Source organism: Pipra filicauda, unplaced genomic scaffold, assembly GCF_003945595.2.
Source record: "Pipra filicauda isolate LSUMZ 115617 unplaced genomic scaffold, ASM394559v2 scaffold30_size5312502_pilon, whole genome shotgun sequence".
NCBI classification, from domain to species: domain Eukaryota; kingdom Metazoa; phylum Chordata; class Aves; order Passeriformes; family Pipridae; genus Pipra; species Pipra filicauda.
The window spans coordinates 1,420,659-1,440,718 of NW_024104432.1; the positions used below are offsets into that span (position 1 = coordinate 1,420,659).

The window sequence follows — 20,060 nt, forward strand, 5'->3', positions numbered from 1 at the left end:
AGCAGGAATTTAATTTTTCCTGACTTGCTTTAGTGAAAGACAGCGAAGAGTAGTAAGGAGAAGTGGTCAGAAAAGTAAGTTGTAGAGAACTGACCTTTCGCTCTGCTCAAGGCCTCCTGTTCTCCAGTATTAACAGCTTGCTGGTTCTCCCAGTGATTTGTCTAAGGTGAATGCTTTCCTTCCGATCTTTGCAATAATATGTAGGCATGTGCAAAAGTATGTTAGTTTCAGGGTGGTTTTAATTAATTGTTTGGGAAAGCTGGACAAGTAAATAGTCTTGATTGGAGTATGTAAGAAGAATGGTATGATTTAGTTAAAAACAGCATTTGATGAAATATGACTGAATGTAATTCCTTCTTTCTTGTATGCTTATGTCAGTTATGTGCAGAAAACTTCTTATAGTGGGGTTATGAATTTACTCTCAATTATTTGTTGGATTCTAATAAGAAGATACCTTAAAATTGTTTATTTTATTTATAATTGTCCCTATGTGTAGTACTTGCAGATACCTCACTGTGTATTTCCAAAGAAAAAATGTACATAAATGAGTCCTGCATGAGTTACCAGCAGCAGGCATCCTAGTCTACACAGTTCTTTATTTATATATATTGGGTATTTATTCCAGATTTAGCTTGCTATACTTTGATAGAAGCCAATGAAATTTAAATTTTCATTAATAGCAAGAATGTAAATTACTTGCGTGATGTTCACTTAATCTAATTTTTTTTTAAAAGCGTGAGCTTGAATATATGTAATGACAGAAGTAGTTCCAAATTCTGGTATGAATAGTTTTGCATACTATGGGAAATTCCATTCATAAATGTTTGTCATCTCTTGTTTTATTGTGTATTTTAGTGTTTACCTAGGTGCTATTTTGCTGGAAAATGAGAAATAAATTTTTATACCTGTTTTAGTTACTCTGAAAAAAAAGTCTTGTAGCATTATGTATGAGACATTATTAGACATTCAAATTTAGCAATCCTCTTTGTTTTCCTATATATCACCCAAATAGTTATTGGCCTGAAGTGTCTGGGTTTTACCAGTTAAATGTACTTTGTAAACTTCTCATTAGAATGATTCATGGTGTATCTGAACTGAAGCCTGTGAGACTTCCTCCGCTCTTGAGTCCTGATTTGTGCATGATTTTGTTGAGGTATAAGGTCTCCACAATCCACAGTTGTTTTCCACCTGTCTTGATGGATAGGAGTGGGGGTGGGAGGTGAGGGGGGAGGTGTGGAGCTGGTTGTTGCTTTGTGTGTGTGGTGTGTTGACCCCCAGCAAGCAGCTAAGCAGGTACCCAACTGCTTGCTTGTTCTCCATTCTGCAGAGGGAATCAGAGGAGCAAAGGGGAGAAAAACACCTTGTTGAATAAAGGTAATGTAACAAGTGAAGGAAAGGGGCAGCAACATGTGATTCAAAGGCAGTCAGTCACTCACCACCTCCCATGAGCAGACTGATGCCCAGCCGGTCTTTGAACAGCAGCTATTTTGTAAAGAATGCACTCTCCAACCATTTTTCCCTGAGTGTGATGGTACATGGCAGGGAATAGCCCTTTGGCCAGTTTGGGTTGGCTGTCCTGGCTGTGACCCTCCCAAGCCTCTGCTCACCCCATCCTGCTTGCTGGGGGTGCACAGTGAGACCCAGAGAAAGCCTGGAGGCTGAGTAAACACTGTTCAACAACAACCAAAACAGCAGTGTGTTACCAACGCTGTCACCAGTTAAGTCCAAACCACAGCACCATACAGGCTGCTGGTCATGAATGAGTGGTTTAGAGTCGCTCAAAGAATCACCATCAAAGGTATTTGCAAAAATGGCTTTAATATGAATCTGCAAAAATGTGACTTAACAAAGTTTGGTGATAAGGTTCACTCTGTTATTTACTACATGAGTGAAACATACAAAGGAAAATTGAGAGAAAATTGATTTAGAATGATTTACACAGAGACTGAAGACACAAAAGGGTAAGGGAGACCATCCCATTGTGTCATGAGGTTTTGAGTGAACACCCCCTTGCCTTCTAAACTCCTGATGGAGATTGGGTGTGGCTAGGTTCAGTCGTAGTCTCAGACTTGATGAACGGTGTATATCTAAAGGATTACATCTGTAATCAGTTAGGATCACCTAAAGAACCAGTGTCCAAGATTTCAGCAAAAGGTGATCCTAGTACGATGTTGTAGAAGTATCAGTAGACCACAGATGAAATTTTTACACGACTTCTGATACAGCACCAGTCTGAGTTTTGTTCACTGTTTTAAGATGGATCAGAAGATTTTAACAGTACTTAATCATTGACTAATTTAACATTTATGAAGTGAGTCAACATGATTTGCTACAATCACAACAGTGACTTAATTATAGATCTGAGATGACAACATTCATCCTATGCTGGCTATAGGGTATTTAAATCAATTCACACACACACATGCATACAGACAGAAAGAGATATTTTATAGGGATATATGTGTATAAATATATAAAGATATATGTATATAAATGTATGAAAGTATGTCTTTTAAGGGTTCCTCGAGTTCAATGAAATACTTCAAATGTCTTGGAATTCCTCAATGGGCAAGAGTTGAGCCTCAAGGAGGGAAGAATTTTGACCCAGGCCCCCTTGTCAGCTTTCCACCATGGTCCTTCAAGCTTTGCAAACTGGAGAGTTGGCAAGTTCACTATGACAATGCTGTGGGAAATGTAAATACCATCCTAGCCAGACCTAGTAGAACATGTAATTTTTGATACCATTGCCTCAGTATTGTTTTCTTCAAAGAAGCAGCTGCACTATTAGTCTTTTTTTTTTCCTATGTTCAGTAGTGGTGATTCACTGTTTTTTTTTTAATTGCAAGTACAAAAAACTGTACCTTTTAGCTTTTGGTTGCCACATGTAGTAAGTGCAATGCTAATTGTAACTGGACAAAGCTGGAGATTTTGGGAAATGAAATTGTGTACGGAAGTGGTTTGCTTATTCAAGTTCAAAAAATTCAATTATTATGATAGAAGTGATAATTCTTTTCCTCACAAAAGAGGAATAAGCATAGGAACTGTTTAGCTGATATTTTCTTTTGCATGTGTTTTCTGTTTTAGTACTATTAAATCTAATTGCACATCTTCTTTGATATTTTAATTGTATTTCTTAGCCAATACAATTACTGAGCTGATGTATTAGTAAAGTGGTGATTACTTAGGCTTGGAAAACCATATAGCCCTTGCTTACTGATTTAACTTATTTCCAAGTTCCTTTAAGCTGACTCTTAACTTCAGAGATTTTGTGTGTTTGAAATACCAAATGACCTGTCTTCCTATTCCATTCAGTGAGAATTGTCTTTTTTTTTTCATAGAATGTTGTAGAAAATTCTGACTTTCGGAACATTTCAGGTTTCAATATGTGCAGTAGTTATCTGTTGGGAATAATTGATAAACTGCTGCTTTCTTTTTCTGACTAGTTTCTACAAGTTTCAAGACTTGTAATACCTGTCCTTTTTCAGTGGTGTTGTCAGTCAGTTACAAGAAGTAAATCTTTTTTCACGTGAAGGCTTGAATTAAAAGGTGTTTCTGGTTCAGTTCTTTATCTCTCATGCTGAAAATATAGCTCTTAAGTTTTATCTCTTCTAAAGCACAGAGGAAATTTCTTCAGCCTATAAATCAAAGTATTTTGGACAGTAGTATGACACAGATTAATTAAAAGTGCTGATTGGATATCCAAGGGATCTCCCCAGAGGAAAAGTCCATCAGCTAGTGTTTGCTGGAAGTCACACTTAATAATGGGACTTCTTCAAAGTTTAATTTGAGACAAGATAAAAAGCAAATCAAAACAATTTCTCAAGTCTCAAAAAGTTCAGACAATGACTCAAGCCCTAGCACCTTAAAAAAACATATATGAAGTAATAAACACCTTTATTTAAATAGTCTCCTCGGTATTGAAAAATATAGGTTAAGGAAAAGTGAGAAGGTAAGCTTTGAGGGTTTTGTTTCTGGTGAAGTTAAGGTATATTTTGCTGAGTTTTTGGGTTCTGAATTAGGGGTCTTGAAAACAAAGAAAAGCACCTTTGGTAATTTTCTCGGGACTGGGGAGACCTGGCAGTTAAAGATGACACCATCTTCAAGTTTTCCCATTCTTCAACTCTGACAGGTTTAACCATATCAAGTAGTGGGTGAATTCTCTTTCTAATAGCAGGAACAAATATAATAACTGTATTCTTATGTCTCTTTTGTGTTAGATATTTTACTTTTAGAATTAGTTGGTTTTAGTCTTTCCTAGAGTTAGAAAACAAGAGCCAAACTTGTTTGATGCCTCTTTGCAATGTTTCTTAGAGACTTTATTTATTATTATAAGAACTCCTATGCTGACCTTTTAATATTAAAATTAAAATACAGTACTGTTTATTACTAGCTGTGGCTTCCTGAGGGATACTTCTTATTTTTAAAATACTACCAGTTAATTTTCCGTGGAAACTCTGCTGTATCAGCCATAACATGTTCAGAAGCAGAGATTGTACTGAGAGCAGATAAGTATGGGAAAATAAGTAGTTTTTTTCAAGAGATGGAAGGCCATTTTGGCTAACAGGAAAACAACTCAGAAAAGGGCAGTTTTGCTGAGAAGTAAAAGCATGGCCAAAGCCAGAAAAGAGAATTAGAATGGGTTGAAATAACTTTCTGTTCCTCTTTCCCTTACTTTTTGCCTGCTTATACCTGCTACTGTCTCTTTGACTGTTTTTTTGTGCTGGGAAAATGTTCATAGATAGTTCTTTTCATTTTAATTGATCTCAAAAGTAAAAGGAAACAAGCTTCATAAAAATTTTATTCAAGCTCTTTGGCTTCAGAGTCCTTGGCAACTTCTGACTGCAAATACATTTTTATATGTTGTTTTCAATTATTTTGACAGTAGGAGCATATGTACCAGTACAGTAGGCAAATAATACTTAATTACAGGGGTGAATACTGCAGTGTTTTTCTATGGGTTTAGTGCAGCTGCTGTTTTACAGATCGTCAAAGGATGAGCCACCTCGGGTCCTTAGTGAAGAGGAGATGAACAGACTGGGAGCGAAGATCGTGAAAGCAGAACTCATGGGAGACATGGTAATGTCTTTGAAAACTGTCATGATTTACTACAATTTTTCTTTAGAGCTCACAGTGATTTAATTGTTTTGGTTTCTTTTTTTTTTTTTTAAAGGGTATTGATTCAAGCTAATAAAGACCTGCAGAATTTGGTAGGGTTTGAAGATACTGCTTTTACAGTAACTTTTGCTTTAAATGCAATGGTTCATAGAGGAGAGGATTCAGATCCCTAGGCTTTGTAGGATAAGCAGCATACCCAAAACCAATTGTTCTCTGCCTTTTTTATGGTATTTTATATATTTTTATTAGAAAGGGAGCAGGTGAAAACTACAGAGCTCCCTGTCTATGTTACAAGGTAGACAGTTTCTGGAGCTTTTCTTGTTTCATCAGCTTTGTCACAAGTAGGTCCTTGTGGTTCATGGCTCTGCTCTATAAGCCTGCTTATTAATTATGGTATGGAGATATAAAACTGAAAGGAACTGCATAGGCCATTGCATCCAGCTCAGCATTGAGAACAACTGTAGTTGTTTCAAACAATGTTTTGTGGTCAGCTCCACAAAATTCCTTCCCTGAATGAGACCGAGTCTCATGTTTAGTGTTGCTTTAGGAGGCTTGTTTCATTCAGCAAGCTGATCCTGGAGGATCAAGAATTTCACTCTTTCAGAACACTAAACTTTGGAAGTATATACATATATATATATTTTATTACAACTAAGCATGGCTATAATGAGTTAATTCCATTCAGTAGTACTGTCTGGAAGTTTCAGTTATAAAAAGGTAGTAGTCTGTTAGTTTTTAAGCTGTGTTTTTAAGTGCTTGCTCTGAATAGCTGCTCTTAAGAAACTTTTTTCTTAGTTTTTAGGAGCAAATCCTATCACTGTGGGCCTTTGTATCTTTTTTTTTTAAGATTAATTTTTACTGCACCTGTTTAGTTTTCCTCTTGTGACACAATATTTGCACCAAATCTGCATCACGAAGAAGTAATAAATAAGTATGACTTCAACAGCTAAATTAGTATTCCCTGAGAGCTATTGATTCTTTGATTTGTGGGAAGTTTTAGGATGTTTTGGCACTATTGCTGGATTAGGACATGCTGTCCATATTTTATAAACATTTTCTTTTCAAACCAGTTTTATATTATGAATTCTTTTCCCACAGACTTTAGGCATAGATGTGTGTGTGTAGCTTTACAATATTTCAACAGCTGTACCTTTTCTAGAAATCCTGTCCATTTGAAATCTTATTAGCTTCAAACATGAATTAAAAGTAACTTCAAACAATGTATTTCCTACTAAGATATAATAAGTGTTAATGATTTAAATAGATGTCTCCATGTTTTAATCTGTAGTTTTCCTAGTTAATATTAAAAAATACTCTACTGAAGAAAATTATATTTATGAATGTAATTATATGATAGGTTTATGAGGTACTGGTGTAGTCACTTAAGATATTACTTTATTATGTAAGACATTTTCCTACAAGGGAAAATGGTTGAAGCTATCTATACACTAGTTGCAAAAGTGCTGGGGAGGGGAAAGTTTTCCGAAGACCTTCATGGAGATCAGCAAAATTTGTAGACTTTTTTTCTTCCCCTTCTGCTTAGCTTCAGTAGTATTGCCCAAACAGAAGCTTGGGTGCAAATGTTGGGGGAGGGGCTGTCCCATTCAATTAATAACTGAATATGAGTAATTTGACAAAAAATATACAGGTGTTCTGTAGGGAGAGTATAACAACAGTATAAATAATAAAAAAACCCTAATCCTTGACTTGTTTTGTTTTAAATATTGTTCATGGTCTTCCTCTGATCAGATTGAAAATGCAGCTTGTTTAAACAAGTTCGTCCCCACACACCAGAACAAATAGTTATGTAACAGCATGGCTGGAGCTCAAGGTTGGCCATGTGCGACAAATGAATTCTGAATCTGTTTTTGTACTGACTTACTGCTTGGTGTTGACCAAATGACTTAATTTTGGGGCAGCAAGTATGGGCATGCTTGTTGGAGTCCAGTCAATGGAACTGGCAAAGGGGTCAGAGTCTAAGTGGTTCTATTTCGTGTAGGTTGGTAGGTTGCCACCTGGCAATTCATAGCAGTCCAAGATATTCTAAAATACTTGTATTTATTTAATAAACAGATGGTTGAGGGAGCAGGACCATCAGAAACAATTTACACAAGATTGTAAACGGTTCTCATATTTCACCTTTTGTACATTTTAATACTCAAAATAAGGTCTTAAGTGAAAAGGTTGGACATGCGGTGTGGGGAGATGTAAAACTGCATTGTAAAAATGCCTGAGAGATATTTCCCTAGACCCATTGCTTGCATGTGTGTGTATAAATGTGTATGTGTGTATATATAAAAAAAAATAAAAGGATGCGTAGGATAACCTGGAAAGGTTATACACCTGATGTGTTTGAGCTTCTGTATTTAGCTTTCTATACATAAAGTAATATTTATGCTTAGCATTTATTGGTAAAAAAAAGCATTTCTTAGTATAAGGTACTAATGTTTAAGGATACTTTTTCTGCTCTTTTTATGGCAATTCATGTTTCTATACTTCAGATACTTTTATTCTGAACATTTTTTTTAAATTTTTTATCCAGTAAAGAATTGTGTAAATTGTATTGCATGTCTTATTTAGTCTTTTATGTCATTAGAGTTTAAAAAATAATTTCAAAACACAAAAAAATGGAATGAATAGTTAATTCCGATATAAAGGTCTCTTAAAAGTTTCAGATGGTTAAACTAATGGAGTATAATCACTTTCTTTGAAGGAATTGGCTTCAAAACTTCAGGCAGAACTTGACAATGCTCGCAAGTTGAGAGAGACTCAAAGACAGATTCCAGCAAAGGCTGGCAAAGAGGTAAGGGGGAAAATACTTTTCTTTTTTTTTTTTTGCACTAAAACAGTGGTACAATACAGGTAGCAATTGAATTAGAGAAGATCAGATGTACTCAGGAAAATTAGAAAATGTGACTTCAGGTGAGTTACTGTTCAAATTAAATTGTACCTTTTGTTGGCAAACAAAACTATCTCCATTGTACCTTAGCCACTTCTATGGGATTTTTTTACTGGTAATAATTTTCTCAGCAAGGATATGTATCTTCCATTAAAAATGAAACTGCTATGTGTTGTGTTGTTGACTGTGCTGGCTGTTAAATAACTGTAATGTCTCTGAAGAAGCTGGCATTTTACATGTAACTCCTTTTGAAGGGTGGTATTCAAGAAACAGATAGTAAGCATCTTCCATACCAACACTGATACAGCTGCAAGGAAATACGGTTAATATCTCAAGTTATGAGTTCTGTCTTCATGAGGGAGACAAAATTTTAGGCAAGAACTAATGTTCTTGTTTAATTTGACCTCAATCCCACAATGAAAATTCATTGCAAGTGATCTGAGTTTGAAAAGCCACTAACTTTTTTCTTTTCTAAAAGGCTTCATGTCAGACCTCATACGTTGACTAGTATTTCTCCAGTCTTTAGAAGGCAAACTGAACTGGAAGTTGATGTGTGGCCTCTTGCTAACTACCTTGTGGCAATAGGATTAAAGTCTCAGACTTTGAATTCACAAGAATTTAAAGATACAAAAGCTCTGTGTAGATAGACTACTTCATTGCAGTGCAATTCTTGGGCATGTTTTTCATGTATATATATAAAAAAACCTGCATAAAGCAGATTGGAGTTGTGTAATTACATAGGAAAAATCCATTCAGATTTTAAAATTGGAAAGTAGAGAGAGTGTTATGGGTGGGCCTCAAAAATTGGTGGACACCTGTTTCTTAGAAACTGAGTCAAGAATAACAGTTTTGGTCAGCCTTGGTCTTAACCACAGTCTGATTTTTATCTCAATTAAATTAAAGCATATTTAAAACTAATAGTATGTAATCATTTCAAAAGTACCAAATATAAATATTTTTCAATATGCCTTACCTGTGCCTGTTTCCTGGCTTCTTCTGGCCTATGTTACGTGGCTTTTGAGAATGAGCAGTCCAGCAGAGCTGTCAGTTACTCTGTCCTAAGTCCTGTCTTTGTGATAGTGCCAGGGTAGTCTTACTGGTTTTACAGCTTCCAACTTTTGAACTGCTGGATCACAAGCAGAATGTACTTGGTACTCCTGTGTATCAAGGGCCAGCTATATCACACTGTGTATCTAAAGAGCCCAGATGTTCAGAAGCCATCTCATAACAGAAGAGAAGCTGATTTGTGAAGGACTGTTTGATTCTGTACAAATCAGCCTTTCCATAGCATTGACCACCCAACTGATAGACTCAACCAGTTCAGACAGATGTATTACAAGTGGGATACCTGAAGCAGTTTTCACGGAAATGGTTTTCCAAATGGATGTCCCATAGATCCCAAAGTCTGATAGCTTTGCCTCCACTACCAATAACAAACATGTTTCAGGCAGGTCTCTCTCTGCTTCCTTGGAGCTGCATGTCATGCTAGGAGGTCCTGAAATGTGGCTTTGCCTTATTTTAATTTCTGTTGAGAGAACTGGGAAGATAAATCAGGAAGCAGTGAAGGCAATTTTGAATGCATCTCCCTAGGAAGGTTTTTTCTTTTTGATTAATTGGACATGGATCAATTTCCCAATTCAGTTCACTGTGGGACTGAGTGAAGATGCATGTAGGGGGGTGTATGAGTGGCTGGAGTTGGTACAGAGGACAGGATCAATTCTTTTGGCAGTGGTGCTGGTTTATTCTGCCTCAAGGTGATCAAGAAACTATAGACTTAAGGGACTGTGAAGTGTTAGCTTAAATCCTGGTTTTATTTATTTATTTTTGTTTGTAAGTGAAACTAAAGGCAAATCTAGCTTTTACAGTGTGACTTAGTGACTAGTTTTGTAGTTTTTTTGACTTAGACAGGAATTTTACCCCAAGCAACCCCAAAAATATGGTTTTCAAAAATGAGTAAAGTATCTATTAATGAAATTAGGGGTCTTAAATACTTCAGTCGTGTGTACATATGCAATGAGTGCACATGCAAAGATTCTTCTAAAATGATTAATTAAGATGTAGATTGTGTTTGTTTTTCTTTAAGTTGGAGCAGGAGGTAACCTGCAGAGTCTATGGAAATGAAAAAACTTTTGATTTCATTTGTTATAGAATGATGCTTATTTTAAGATGCTTATGTCTACTTTATCATGGACATTTTGTTTGAGCCCTAGTGAAACTGTGTAAAGAGAAGGCTGCTGTGTTTCTGAGTAAGGATAGGTGATGAAAATGAGTACTTATTGAATGTAAGGACACAGCAGAAAATTGTGGAGACTTCAGCATTTAGAAGATAACTTTCATGTGTTCATAGTTTACCTCTCAAGTACAGTTTATATTTCTGTTACCTGAGAGTGCTACACAACTCTAGATTTGAATACATTAGTTATGAGGATGCCACCTCTGCCATGTGTCAGTACTAATCACAACTGATGTAATTTGTGCTTTTATTCAATCTTTTTATTTAACAAAATATATCTGAAACATTAGCACTCCTTCATGGCACGTAATTTGCACTGGTTTTTGGTAGTACAAAAATTGGGAGGTAAAAACTTAAATGAGGAAGAGGTAGAATATAGAATATATCAGTTGGAAGGGACTTACAGTGGTCACCTAGTCCAACAGCATGATGGTGAATGAATATAGTATATAAGAGTATGCATCTTTTAAAACTGTTTTCAGTCCCAAATGAAGTATGGTTTAGAAAAAAGCTTCTCAACCCTAAGTCTGTTTCTGTGTTCCATAGCACTTAATTAGTATGCAGGAAACAGAAAGCAGTCTCTGCTGAGCAAATGCTAGAGACAGCTCTCAATAATGATGAATTGCATTCAAAATACAAAATCAATACAAAATTAAATGAAAGCTAGAAGGTGGTACTTTAAGCAAAATAACATGGTAGAGGATATACTATCATAGTATCACGGAGTATTTAAAAGAAGAGAATTCTGAAAAATGGAAACAAATACTGGCTTTTCTGTCATGCTTTTGAGAATATGTAGGGAAAATATGAATTATTTCAGCATAGCAAATCTTCGTTTGAATAACTGAGTTTTCTATGCAAGTCTTTCAGCCCTTGGTCTAGTATGATTGATTTAATAAATATATTTAAAGCATAGGGAATAAAACAGTGATTGAAAGATATATGTATATATGTATACACTCTCTCTCTCTCAAATGTATTCCTCAGGATAGAGGAAAAAAATCAGAAAAAAATTTAAAGTTTTTCTACTGAAGAGTATGTAGTGTTTCTGATATGCCTCTTGGGCATAGAAGAGATCTGTAGGCAATAGTCTTGAATTTTGGCAGGCACAGCATTTCACTTTACAGTAGGCATCTCACTGATATGATGCTTCTTTAATAGAGAAAACTCTTTCTAGGCTACCTGTTGCATCTGTAAGAGTAACAGTCTCCAGGCCATTGCTTGTGCATCTCAGATGGAGAAAATGTATAGTGCAAGGAAAAGTTAATTTAGCAAGTTTTATGGCATAAGTAGGGCTCGTCTTTTAGTGAAAGCCATCATAATATTAAGAGCCTCACATACTTCAAATGCTTCTGCTATTTTTATTTATTATGCTTCTTGAGTACAAAGATGATTAGGTTTCCAACACGTCTTATCTGAACACAAATTTTGATGTATTGAAGGTCTGATATTTAATTTGGATCCCTGAGATCCATTAGAGTCCAGACTGAGGGAGAATTCTAAGGAAGCTAGCTCAGTATATATGATTTTTTAAAAATTCTTTTTGAAGAACTAACACTATTTTTCAAAAAGGAAACTGAATACAACAGTTTGGCTTGTATCTCAAATCCTATTTATAATAAAAATTACATCTGTTGCATACCATTACATACAGTTCTTCATTAGGAGACACAGGATGGAACATGCTGGATCTTTATCCGGAGAAACTAATTGCAGTGCAGATAATGTCCTTGTTTTCAAGAATGACCTTTTCACAAATAGCTTAAAGATGACAATGATTCCTTGGAAAAAGAGGGAGTTATCTTTAAGTACAGTGGGGGGTGTCTGTGTATTTGTATATATGTGTGTATACATGTAAGATTTAAATGGTGATTAATACTTTGGAATACGAGGTGAAAGAAAGAAGGAAACTAATCAGTGCTTTTGATGCGAGGGTTTTTTTTAATTTTAAAAAATCCCTAACCAAAGCTAAACAAACACACAAAAAAAGACAAAACCAAATCACCCTGAAAATTAACATTCAAAATTGCAGGTGTGCCAGAATGTTTAATTTTAAGTTTAGGAATTGTGACTATAAACACAGATGTTTTTCTGCAATAAAAATATTTGGTTGTCAAAATTTTAAAGTAATGCTTATAGACTTACAATATATAAAGAATCCTTTAAAAACTATTTAAAACTGCTTTGCAAGAAAGTATAGTTAGATCGTTCTATAAAAACTAGAAAGATGGGGATTAATGACCCTCACTAAATGCACAATAAAAATCTCTGATTTTATTTGGAACTTTGGATGGTGGGGAGATGCAGCAACAGATGACTCATGGTCTGTTTACTCTCAGATGTTTTTAGCTCTTAATGTCTGATTCCTGGTGTTCCATCACACTTGAATCTTGTGTGCAAGATGGCTGCGCCATTCTTTCTTCGGCAAAAGTTTGTGTTTTCCGTGTGGAGTTGACTAGCTCTAACTGGAACAGGGAATAATGACGTGGGTATACTGCTGCAGAACAGCTTTAATATCATTAGTGCATACTTTTTAAAAATAGTAGGTATATGCAGTTATTGGTGAGTGTATTTCCTGGACACTCTCGTTGATGTCAGTAAGAGAAGATTACACAATTATTCATAAGACAAAAACATATTAAGACAAAGTGGTTTAGCTTCCTGAATGTAATTTATAGGAAATTGGCTTTTGCAATTAAAAAGTATTGGAGAAATTCTATCAATAAATGATATAAAACAGCTTATGGTTTCAGTACACGTAAAAAGTATGAAAGGGCAGGGTGGATAAAACTTTGTAGAGTTCAAACTGACAATACAAAAGCTTGGAAATATGCTTTGACACCGGAGGCAGCAGCCATATCCAAGTTCCATGCAGCACTTGTAGCTGATGGCATCATTTTTTCTGGCTCTGTTTTTCTCCTAACACCATGTTAAATTTCTGTATATTTTTACTGCTGTCTAGAGCCATCTAGTCATTACTTTTTTTTTTTCCAAGTTTTCTTTCATCTCATACCTACAGTGGCTCATTGATGGTATGGCTAAGTGTCTAACCATTTCAAAGTGTAGCTAACAATTTCAAATATCAAACTTCGTCTTTAGATGGTTTTTTTGAAGTTGTATTTGCAAGGTTATGTTGCTTCCTGATATCCAGTATTACTGTTAAGTTAGACTTAATTGCTTTAGTTTTCCCCATTACAGGAGGCATCACTGGACAGGCTCATTACAAGCTGCTGTAAGTTACGTATTATTGGTTCCAGCCTTACTTCCTCAGGCTGGCAGGATGAGTCCTACTGAATTCGGTTTGAGGTTTGTGTGTGTGTCCATTCTACTCACAAGATATTATTCTGATCACCCTATCGTAGAGATGCTCTAGGAAAATAAATACTCAATGCAAATAGAAAGATTTTTGAATGCAGGGATGATTGGACACATTTTATAAAGAGGAGATTAATAAGAAGGTCATGTTGTTTATTTTGAATAATACACAGTTTTACTAAAATACCCTTTTTATAATATAAGAACAAAGAATTGGTGGGCAACTGATTTTATATCAGTAAGAAAAAATTAAGTTTTTTGCATAATATGTTATTAACATGTGTCACTCACTGACTGGGGAAGAGAAAGGATAAAGACTTAATCCTTTTCTATGGTTTGGAGTTTTTGGAGTTTTTTTAGTTGTATGTTTTGTACACAAATGAAGCACTACCTGATAAAGATACTCTTCTGTAGAATAGTTCACTTCTGTGTTACAACCTGCATTAGATTTTCTAATGCTTCTCTCCACTGTATTAAGTACAAGATCCTGAATATGGCAGATGGACTTCCTGATCTTCTAAAACCTTTTTAAAATCCCATTTCTATATTAGCTTAATACCTTTTGAAGTTGTAATAGTGATTCTTATTAACATGTTCACTGAGTCTTTCTGGGAATACTAAATTTTTAACCTAGTTAGAAGTTTGCTCTTGCTTTCCTTCCTCTTATAGCTTTTTTTCTGCTATAAGAAACTCAGATGAAAGACACAACTTTTATACGATGGACTGCTATTAAAGACTTTGGACCGTTTTAATTTCATCTTGCTGTGAGATTCAAACCTCAGTCTTGCTATGGATTATGGTCTACCTACTGGTTTTGTACGCATTACCTTGAAGGTCATGGTGCCATTATTCACAACAAATGTCAGAGCCTGAAGGGTAACTTAAATGCTTTGAAACTTGGTACATGGGGACTCCAAGTAGTGACTACATCAGCTCCTCAGTGATGAGACCTGGTGCCCTTACAAATAGCCAGCACTGAAGGAGGCAGACTGCTCCTTCTGGATGGATCATCCTTCTGATAACTGTGGTGATCATGTGTGAATGCAACCCAAGAACCTAACAGACGGGTAATTGAAATGGGAGGGGAAGGAGCAATGGAAAAGAACAGGAGACAGTGGATGGAAGAAATAGCTGCGTCCATTACTCTGAGAAGTGCTAGATACCTTCTAGACGCTTAGTTAATATTATAACATAAGGACAGACTTTTCTAGAGAGGAATAAGACAATATTCAAACAATTTCCAGTGGCCATAGACTGTAAGAGAAAGGAGACAGGTGGCGTACTTAGTGCAGCATCTGATTTTTCCCTATAAAGTGTTTGGTTGTGGAAGTTTGTTCTTTGCTGAAGATTATTGCTGAGCTTTGTTATTCCTTCATTACACTGTACTTGTATACCACTTGAGTGTAGCTCCTGGTAAACATTTGCAGACAGCTCTCAGTTCATGCAGCATCCAGCTTTTTGTTGGCTCAGTAATTAAAAAAAAAGTGTTTTTTTCTGGCTCTGGTTGTTCCCTATCCCACAATATACTGACTCTTAAAATGTATTTTATTCCCTTTAGCTAACAGCATTAAAAAGCAGTTCTAATTGAGTAAATCCTATCTGAGATGTTTGGCCTGATTACTCCCTTTGTTCATCTACTCCAGTGTCTCAAATTAAGCTCTGCACCTAGTGCGGCAGAGCTTTTCTACTTTGTCCTGCTGGATTATGGAACAGGCAGCATCTCTGGAGAGTTCAAAAATCTTTTTCAGAACTGCGTTTTATTTATGTATTTAGTTTAAAGCTTTTATCTTTCAAAACCAGACTTGCTGTCTTTGTTTTGTTCAGTTGGGTGTTAATCGCTCTATAGTGGTTTGTACATTTGGTGAGAACAACTGTGTACTTTGCATATTTAATTGGCCTGAAGTAAAAATTCATGTTCCTTAATTAATGGCAACAAACAATTCCTCACTCACTCTGGAAATACACACTATTTTTGTTTATTTCAGACTGTAAATTATATTGTTAGTTTAGCAGTCATCACAAGTTTCAGGGATAGTGACTGAGCCTCTTCTCCAGTTTCAACTTTAACATTTAACAATATGTATCATATTTCAAGTACTTTAATATATATTTTTAAAGCTATGTTATATTTATATTAATAGAGGTATTATTTATCTGATGATAATTATTAAAGAGTAATTATTCTATCACAATCACCGTATAGGTGTTCGTTACCATATGCCATGTCATATACTCATAGGAATGCAAATATGTAAATGTGTAAAGAAAATATCAACAGATAAAATGAGAGCAGTAAGTAACTTTTGCAGTTAGATTGGTATCCACACTCCTTTACATCCTTCAGAAAAGTCTGTTACTTCTGTGAGTCATGGCTTTTTTCCTGCAAAGGCTCTGTCACAGTGTGCCGTATTTGTTCAAGTGTAGAGGAATTTGGGTTTTTATTATACTTGTGTGAGCTTGTCCATTACATTGCCCTGGAATTCCCCAAATCAACCTTTGGCACATTTTTAAGGGTTTATATTGTATTTGCCACTTTCCATTATTTTTGTACTGAGACCTATTTAAAGGATATAATGCATGTGGAAGAATGTGGACATTATATATTGGAACTCATTTATGTGACCCCTAGTGAAAATCATTGCTTCATGACAGCTTGCTTGAGAACTCCTTTTACTGATATTTCAGTTTAAAGATGATTTATAAAGTTTACTCTGTTTATTCTTTTTTTTTTAAAGGTTGTTGAATAGAAAAGTCTTATGTTTAGAATGCAAATAATTAATTTATTATTCAAATTTCATCTGATAATGCTATAACTATTTGAACGTCTTTTGTTTTCTATCAGAAAGCTTTCTGCTTCTGATGTGTTTAGAAATAGCTTTAGTAATTATTGTTAGTAAGATCCTCCTAAAAATCAACTTTTGCCTTACCTTTTTATGTTAATATAATTAGTGTCTGTTGTTATGTTGTGTTTTTAATTCAGTTGTATTTAGAGGGGGTTCTGACTTCTGAAGGATGTCTTTACCTCTAGTAACATCTTTAATTTTCTGAATAATCATGCCTGTCATGGATCCTTTGGATTCATCTCAGTTCCTAGTATGCTAAACTATTAGTCTCTAATAAGACTGCACTTTGTTTTCATTCTGTCCATAATTAGTTGATCCTTTTGTCTGCTCCTTTTAATTTCTTTGATGGACAACTTCTATTTTTTCGTACTCTGTATTCTAAAGCTAAAAATTAATTTTTTACCTTTTCCTTTTCTCTGGAAAATAAATCTAAATATGTTATGGTCAGTATTACATGCTTTGTGTCAGGACTCAGGAGTCTTTGAAATTAGGGGGAAAAAACCCCCAAGCCCTATAAAATACAAAATACCTTGCCAGCTGTAGAATTCTGACACAAAGAATTCAGTATGTGCTATATCTACTGCCCCCTACCCCACTCCTGTCTCTGTCTCCACTCATTCTGTGGTTCAGATCCAGAATATACTCTTCTACTGCCTTTGTGTTAGTGTGTTGGCATGTAGAAATGAGAAGAAAAAAAAGAAAATCAGATATTGTTAGGATCTAATGTTTTGGAGCCCGTCTTCAAAGGCAGATAAAAAAGTCCGACATGTAGAACACCTTGTGAATTCCATTGATTTTTGGAAACTAACAGCTTGCACAGTCCTTTTTGAAATGTCTGTATTTTAAGAATTTTAGTGAAGACAAATCTTGGGGTGGATGACTTTAAAAGGAATTAGATGCTTGTAAGTTGACTTAAGAATCTGATGTTTACTGTTCTTTGTCGTTGTCGAAGCACTGCTGTTGCAATGTCTGTTGGTGAATAATCTAACAAGTAACCATTTCTGAGGGGTCCTGTGTATGTGAAGTCCTCACTCAGGCATGTCTTTCCACTCATTCAACTCCTGTTACCTACTGCCCCGTGTGTGGATTTGACCAGTCCTCTTGGGAGAGCTGCTGGATCCCTGTTTGGCCACGTGGGCATTGTAGGTTTGGGACAAGGTGGTGGTTTTCCTCTACAGAGATCTGTTTCATTTCAAACTAATTAGCAATGCTCTGGGTTTTTGAGTTTTCACTGCAATATCTGTGGTTGTGTCTTCAGCTTCCAAACCGAAGAGAGAACTTTGGCTTACCTAGGCAGCTTTTTGGTCCATAACTTCTACCTTCTTCAGCTTGGAAAGATAGATTTTTCTTGGAAATGTAATTAAGCCACTGAAACTATCATACTTCAGTATCTACAGATTTTTCAGACTTTATTTGGGTTTCTGGGATAAGCTTTGCTTAGTCAAAGGTGGCAGGTATAAAGCAGTCTGGTAGAAAATAGCTTCAAATTGAGATTAATACAGTTGTTTATAAGGGTTGACAAAGGCTGTCCTAATATCATCAGATTTAGTAGTGACCCCATTATGTGCTCTAATTTGACCATCTGATTTAAATAAACATCTTTGGAGAGTAATCAGGAAGTTCTCAGGCTTTAAAAATATTTTTTAATTATTCTTAATATTTTAGAAAATGAAATACTTTTCTGGTGCAGAATTTCTGCCTTTTCTTCACATGTGTGTGTATATGTATATCTTTAGGTAAGTTTGAGAACACCCCTGTGAAGTGGGGGCCCTATGAAGGACCTTCCATGAGAACTGGTTCTGTAATATTTTGTGGGACTGGGGTGAAGGTGGTCATTCTGTTCCCCAGGTGTTTCTTCTTTACCTTTCTGAAGATGACTGTATACATTCACCTTTTTCCAAGAGCATCCAGTGCTACTCCTCAGATGTGATTGGGAGAGACCTCTTTTCCCATGTGATATATGCATCTCATCTAGCTCCCTAAGCTGGCATATTTCAAGTTGCTACCTGGGCCTCAAGTTGATCCTTCTATCGGGTATACTTCTGTCCTCCAAGCTCTACTGGTAGGCACTGGGGCCTGAGAAGCCCAAGGGCAGACTTTGCTGCTAAGGACTGGCAAAGATATTGAGTGTCTTAACCTCTTTCATGGCCTTTCCTCTCTCGACAGCAGACCTCTGTTGTCCTTGCTTGTAGGTGAATATCCAATATGCTCGTAGAATCCCTTTTTGTTTTTTCCCATCTCTTGCTAGTTTCGTCTTCAGCTGTGGTTTTCTATTCTATACCTGTATGCCTGGAAAGTGCTTCTGGGGTCCTCCTGGGTAACTTCTCAGATTTCACCTTCTGTAAGCTTCCTTATTGCTTTCTGAGTTTTGTTTGAAGTTCCCCATTTAGCCAAGTGGGGATAGCAGATGAAATGGTCCCTTCTCATCCTCTGTGGGGGTTTTCCTTGAAGATCAACCAGCTTTCTTTGACACCTTGACATTCATCGCTCATGAAATCCAGCCAAGCAGATCCCTGAATAAGTTGAAGTCCGTTTTTCTATAATCCAGGATTATTTTTCCTTTGTTCTGTTTCTTGCCTTACTCACTTTCCTTAGAATCTTAAACTCCACTATCTTGTTGCCGTAGCCAAGGGAGCGACTGACTTCCATATCCCTGATTAGGCTATTTTTTAAAAAATTTATGAGTAGAAAATTCAGAAGAGCACTCTTAGTTAATTTGTTTGGCATTTGTCCTTAGTGCTTTTGAAATCTGTATTGCTTGTGCCCTACTGAGTTGCTCTTCCAGCAGATGAACTGGTAGTTCTATTCCACCCTGAGGATCAAGGGTAAGTGTGTGAAAGCTTCCCTTGTTGCCCTGTCTTATCTGTGCCTCTTACCTCACATCTCCAGCACCTCAAGAGTTTGGTTTAAGTTTAGAAGCTACCCTGCTCATGATTTCCAAGTTTCTTTTGGTATGTAGAAGCTGTAATTAAATACATGTGCAATTTATGTGAGATTGAATGAGTTTACCATCCAAAAGCAAATGACTTATTTGACATAGGTCAGGTGAATGCTTGTTATTGTTTCCATATATTTTGGCACACAAACAGATGATTTAAATGTTGTCATTTCTGCCTCAGTCTACAATTTAGCTTGACCTAAATAATAAATGTACATCTATTTATCTGTTTCTTCATCACCATAGAGAAACTTGTGTTGAACTCTTTGTATTTCCTATTTTGAATATCCTACAATCAAGATTTAAAAAATCTCAGTATTACAGTGTGTTAAAAATGACAGGAAACAAAAGTGTGATCTGATGGAATGTGTTGAAAACCAGTAGCTAAGGTTTTGGCTAGTTTATTAGCCAAGTTTTGAAATGGAAAAAACCCCATTAAACACAGAAAAACTCCTTTTCAGATGGTTTTTGGGAATACACTCTTATAAAGATGGTGTGGTATATCAATTCAATATTATCTGTTTCAGTCTTCATATGCATTGTATTTCTTCTGGGGATGAAGTATAAGAGAAAAAACTAAAGAATACAAACTTTGGTTCTTTGGAAAGTATTTATTAACTCTGCACTTAACTAACTGAATATATTTTTAATATTCTGTACTTTTTGAATGTGAAAAAGAATACCTTGTTAAGGTAATGCCGTCTGCTTTGAATTACA

General features: G+C 35.8%; 1 protein-coding gene across 1 annotated transcript in view; it reads left to right on the forward strand.

The window, feature by feature from the left end:
• CWF19L2 (CWF19 like cell cycle control factor 2) overlaps positions 1-20,060 on the forward strand; it is a 70,689-nt gene that overhangs the window by 20,195 nt on the left and 30,434 nt on the right. Inside the window, exons 9-10 of the mRNA XM_027712755.2 lie at positions 4,983-5,076; positions 7,829-7,918. Coding sequence (XP_027568556.1) covers positions 4,983-5,076; positions 7,829-7,918 — 184 coding nt within the window. The remainder of the gene's footprint in view (positions 1-4,982; positions 5,077-7,828; positions 7,919-20,060) is intronic.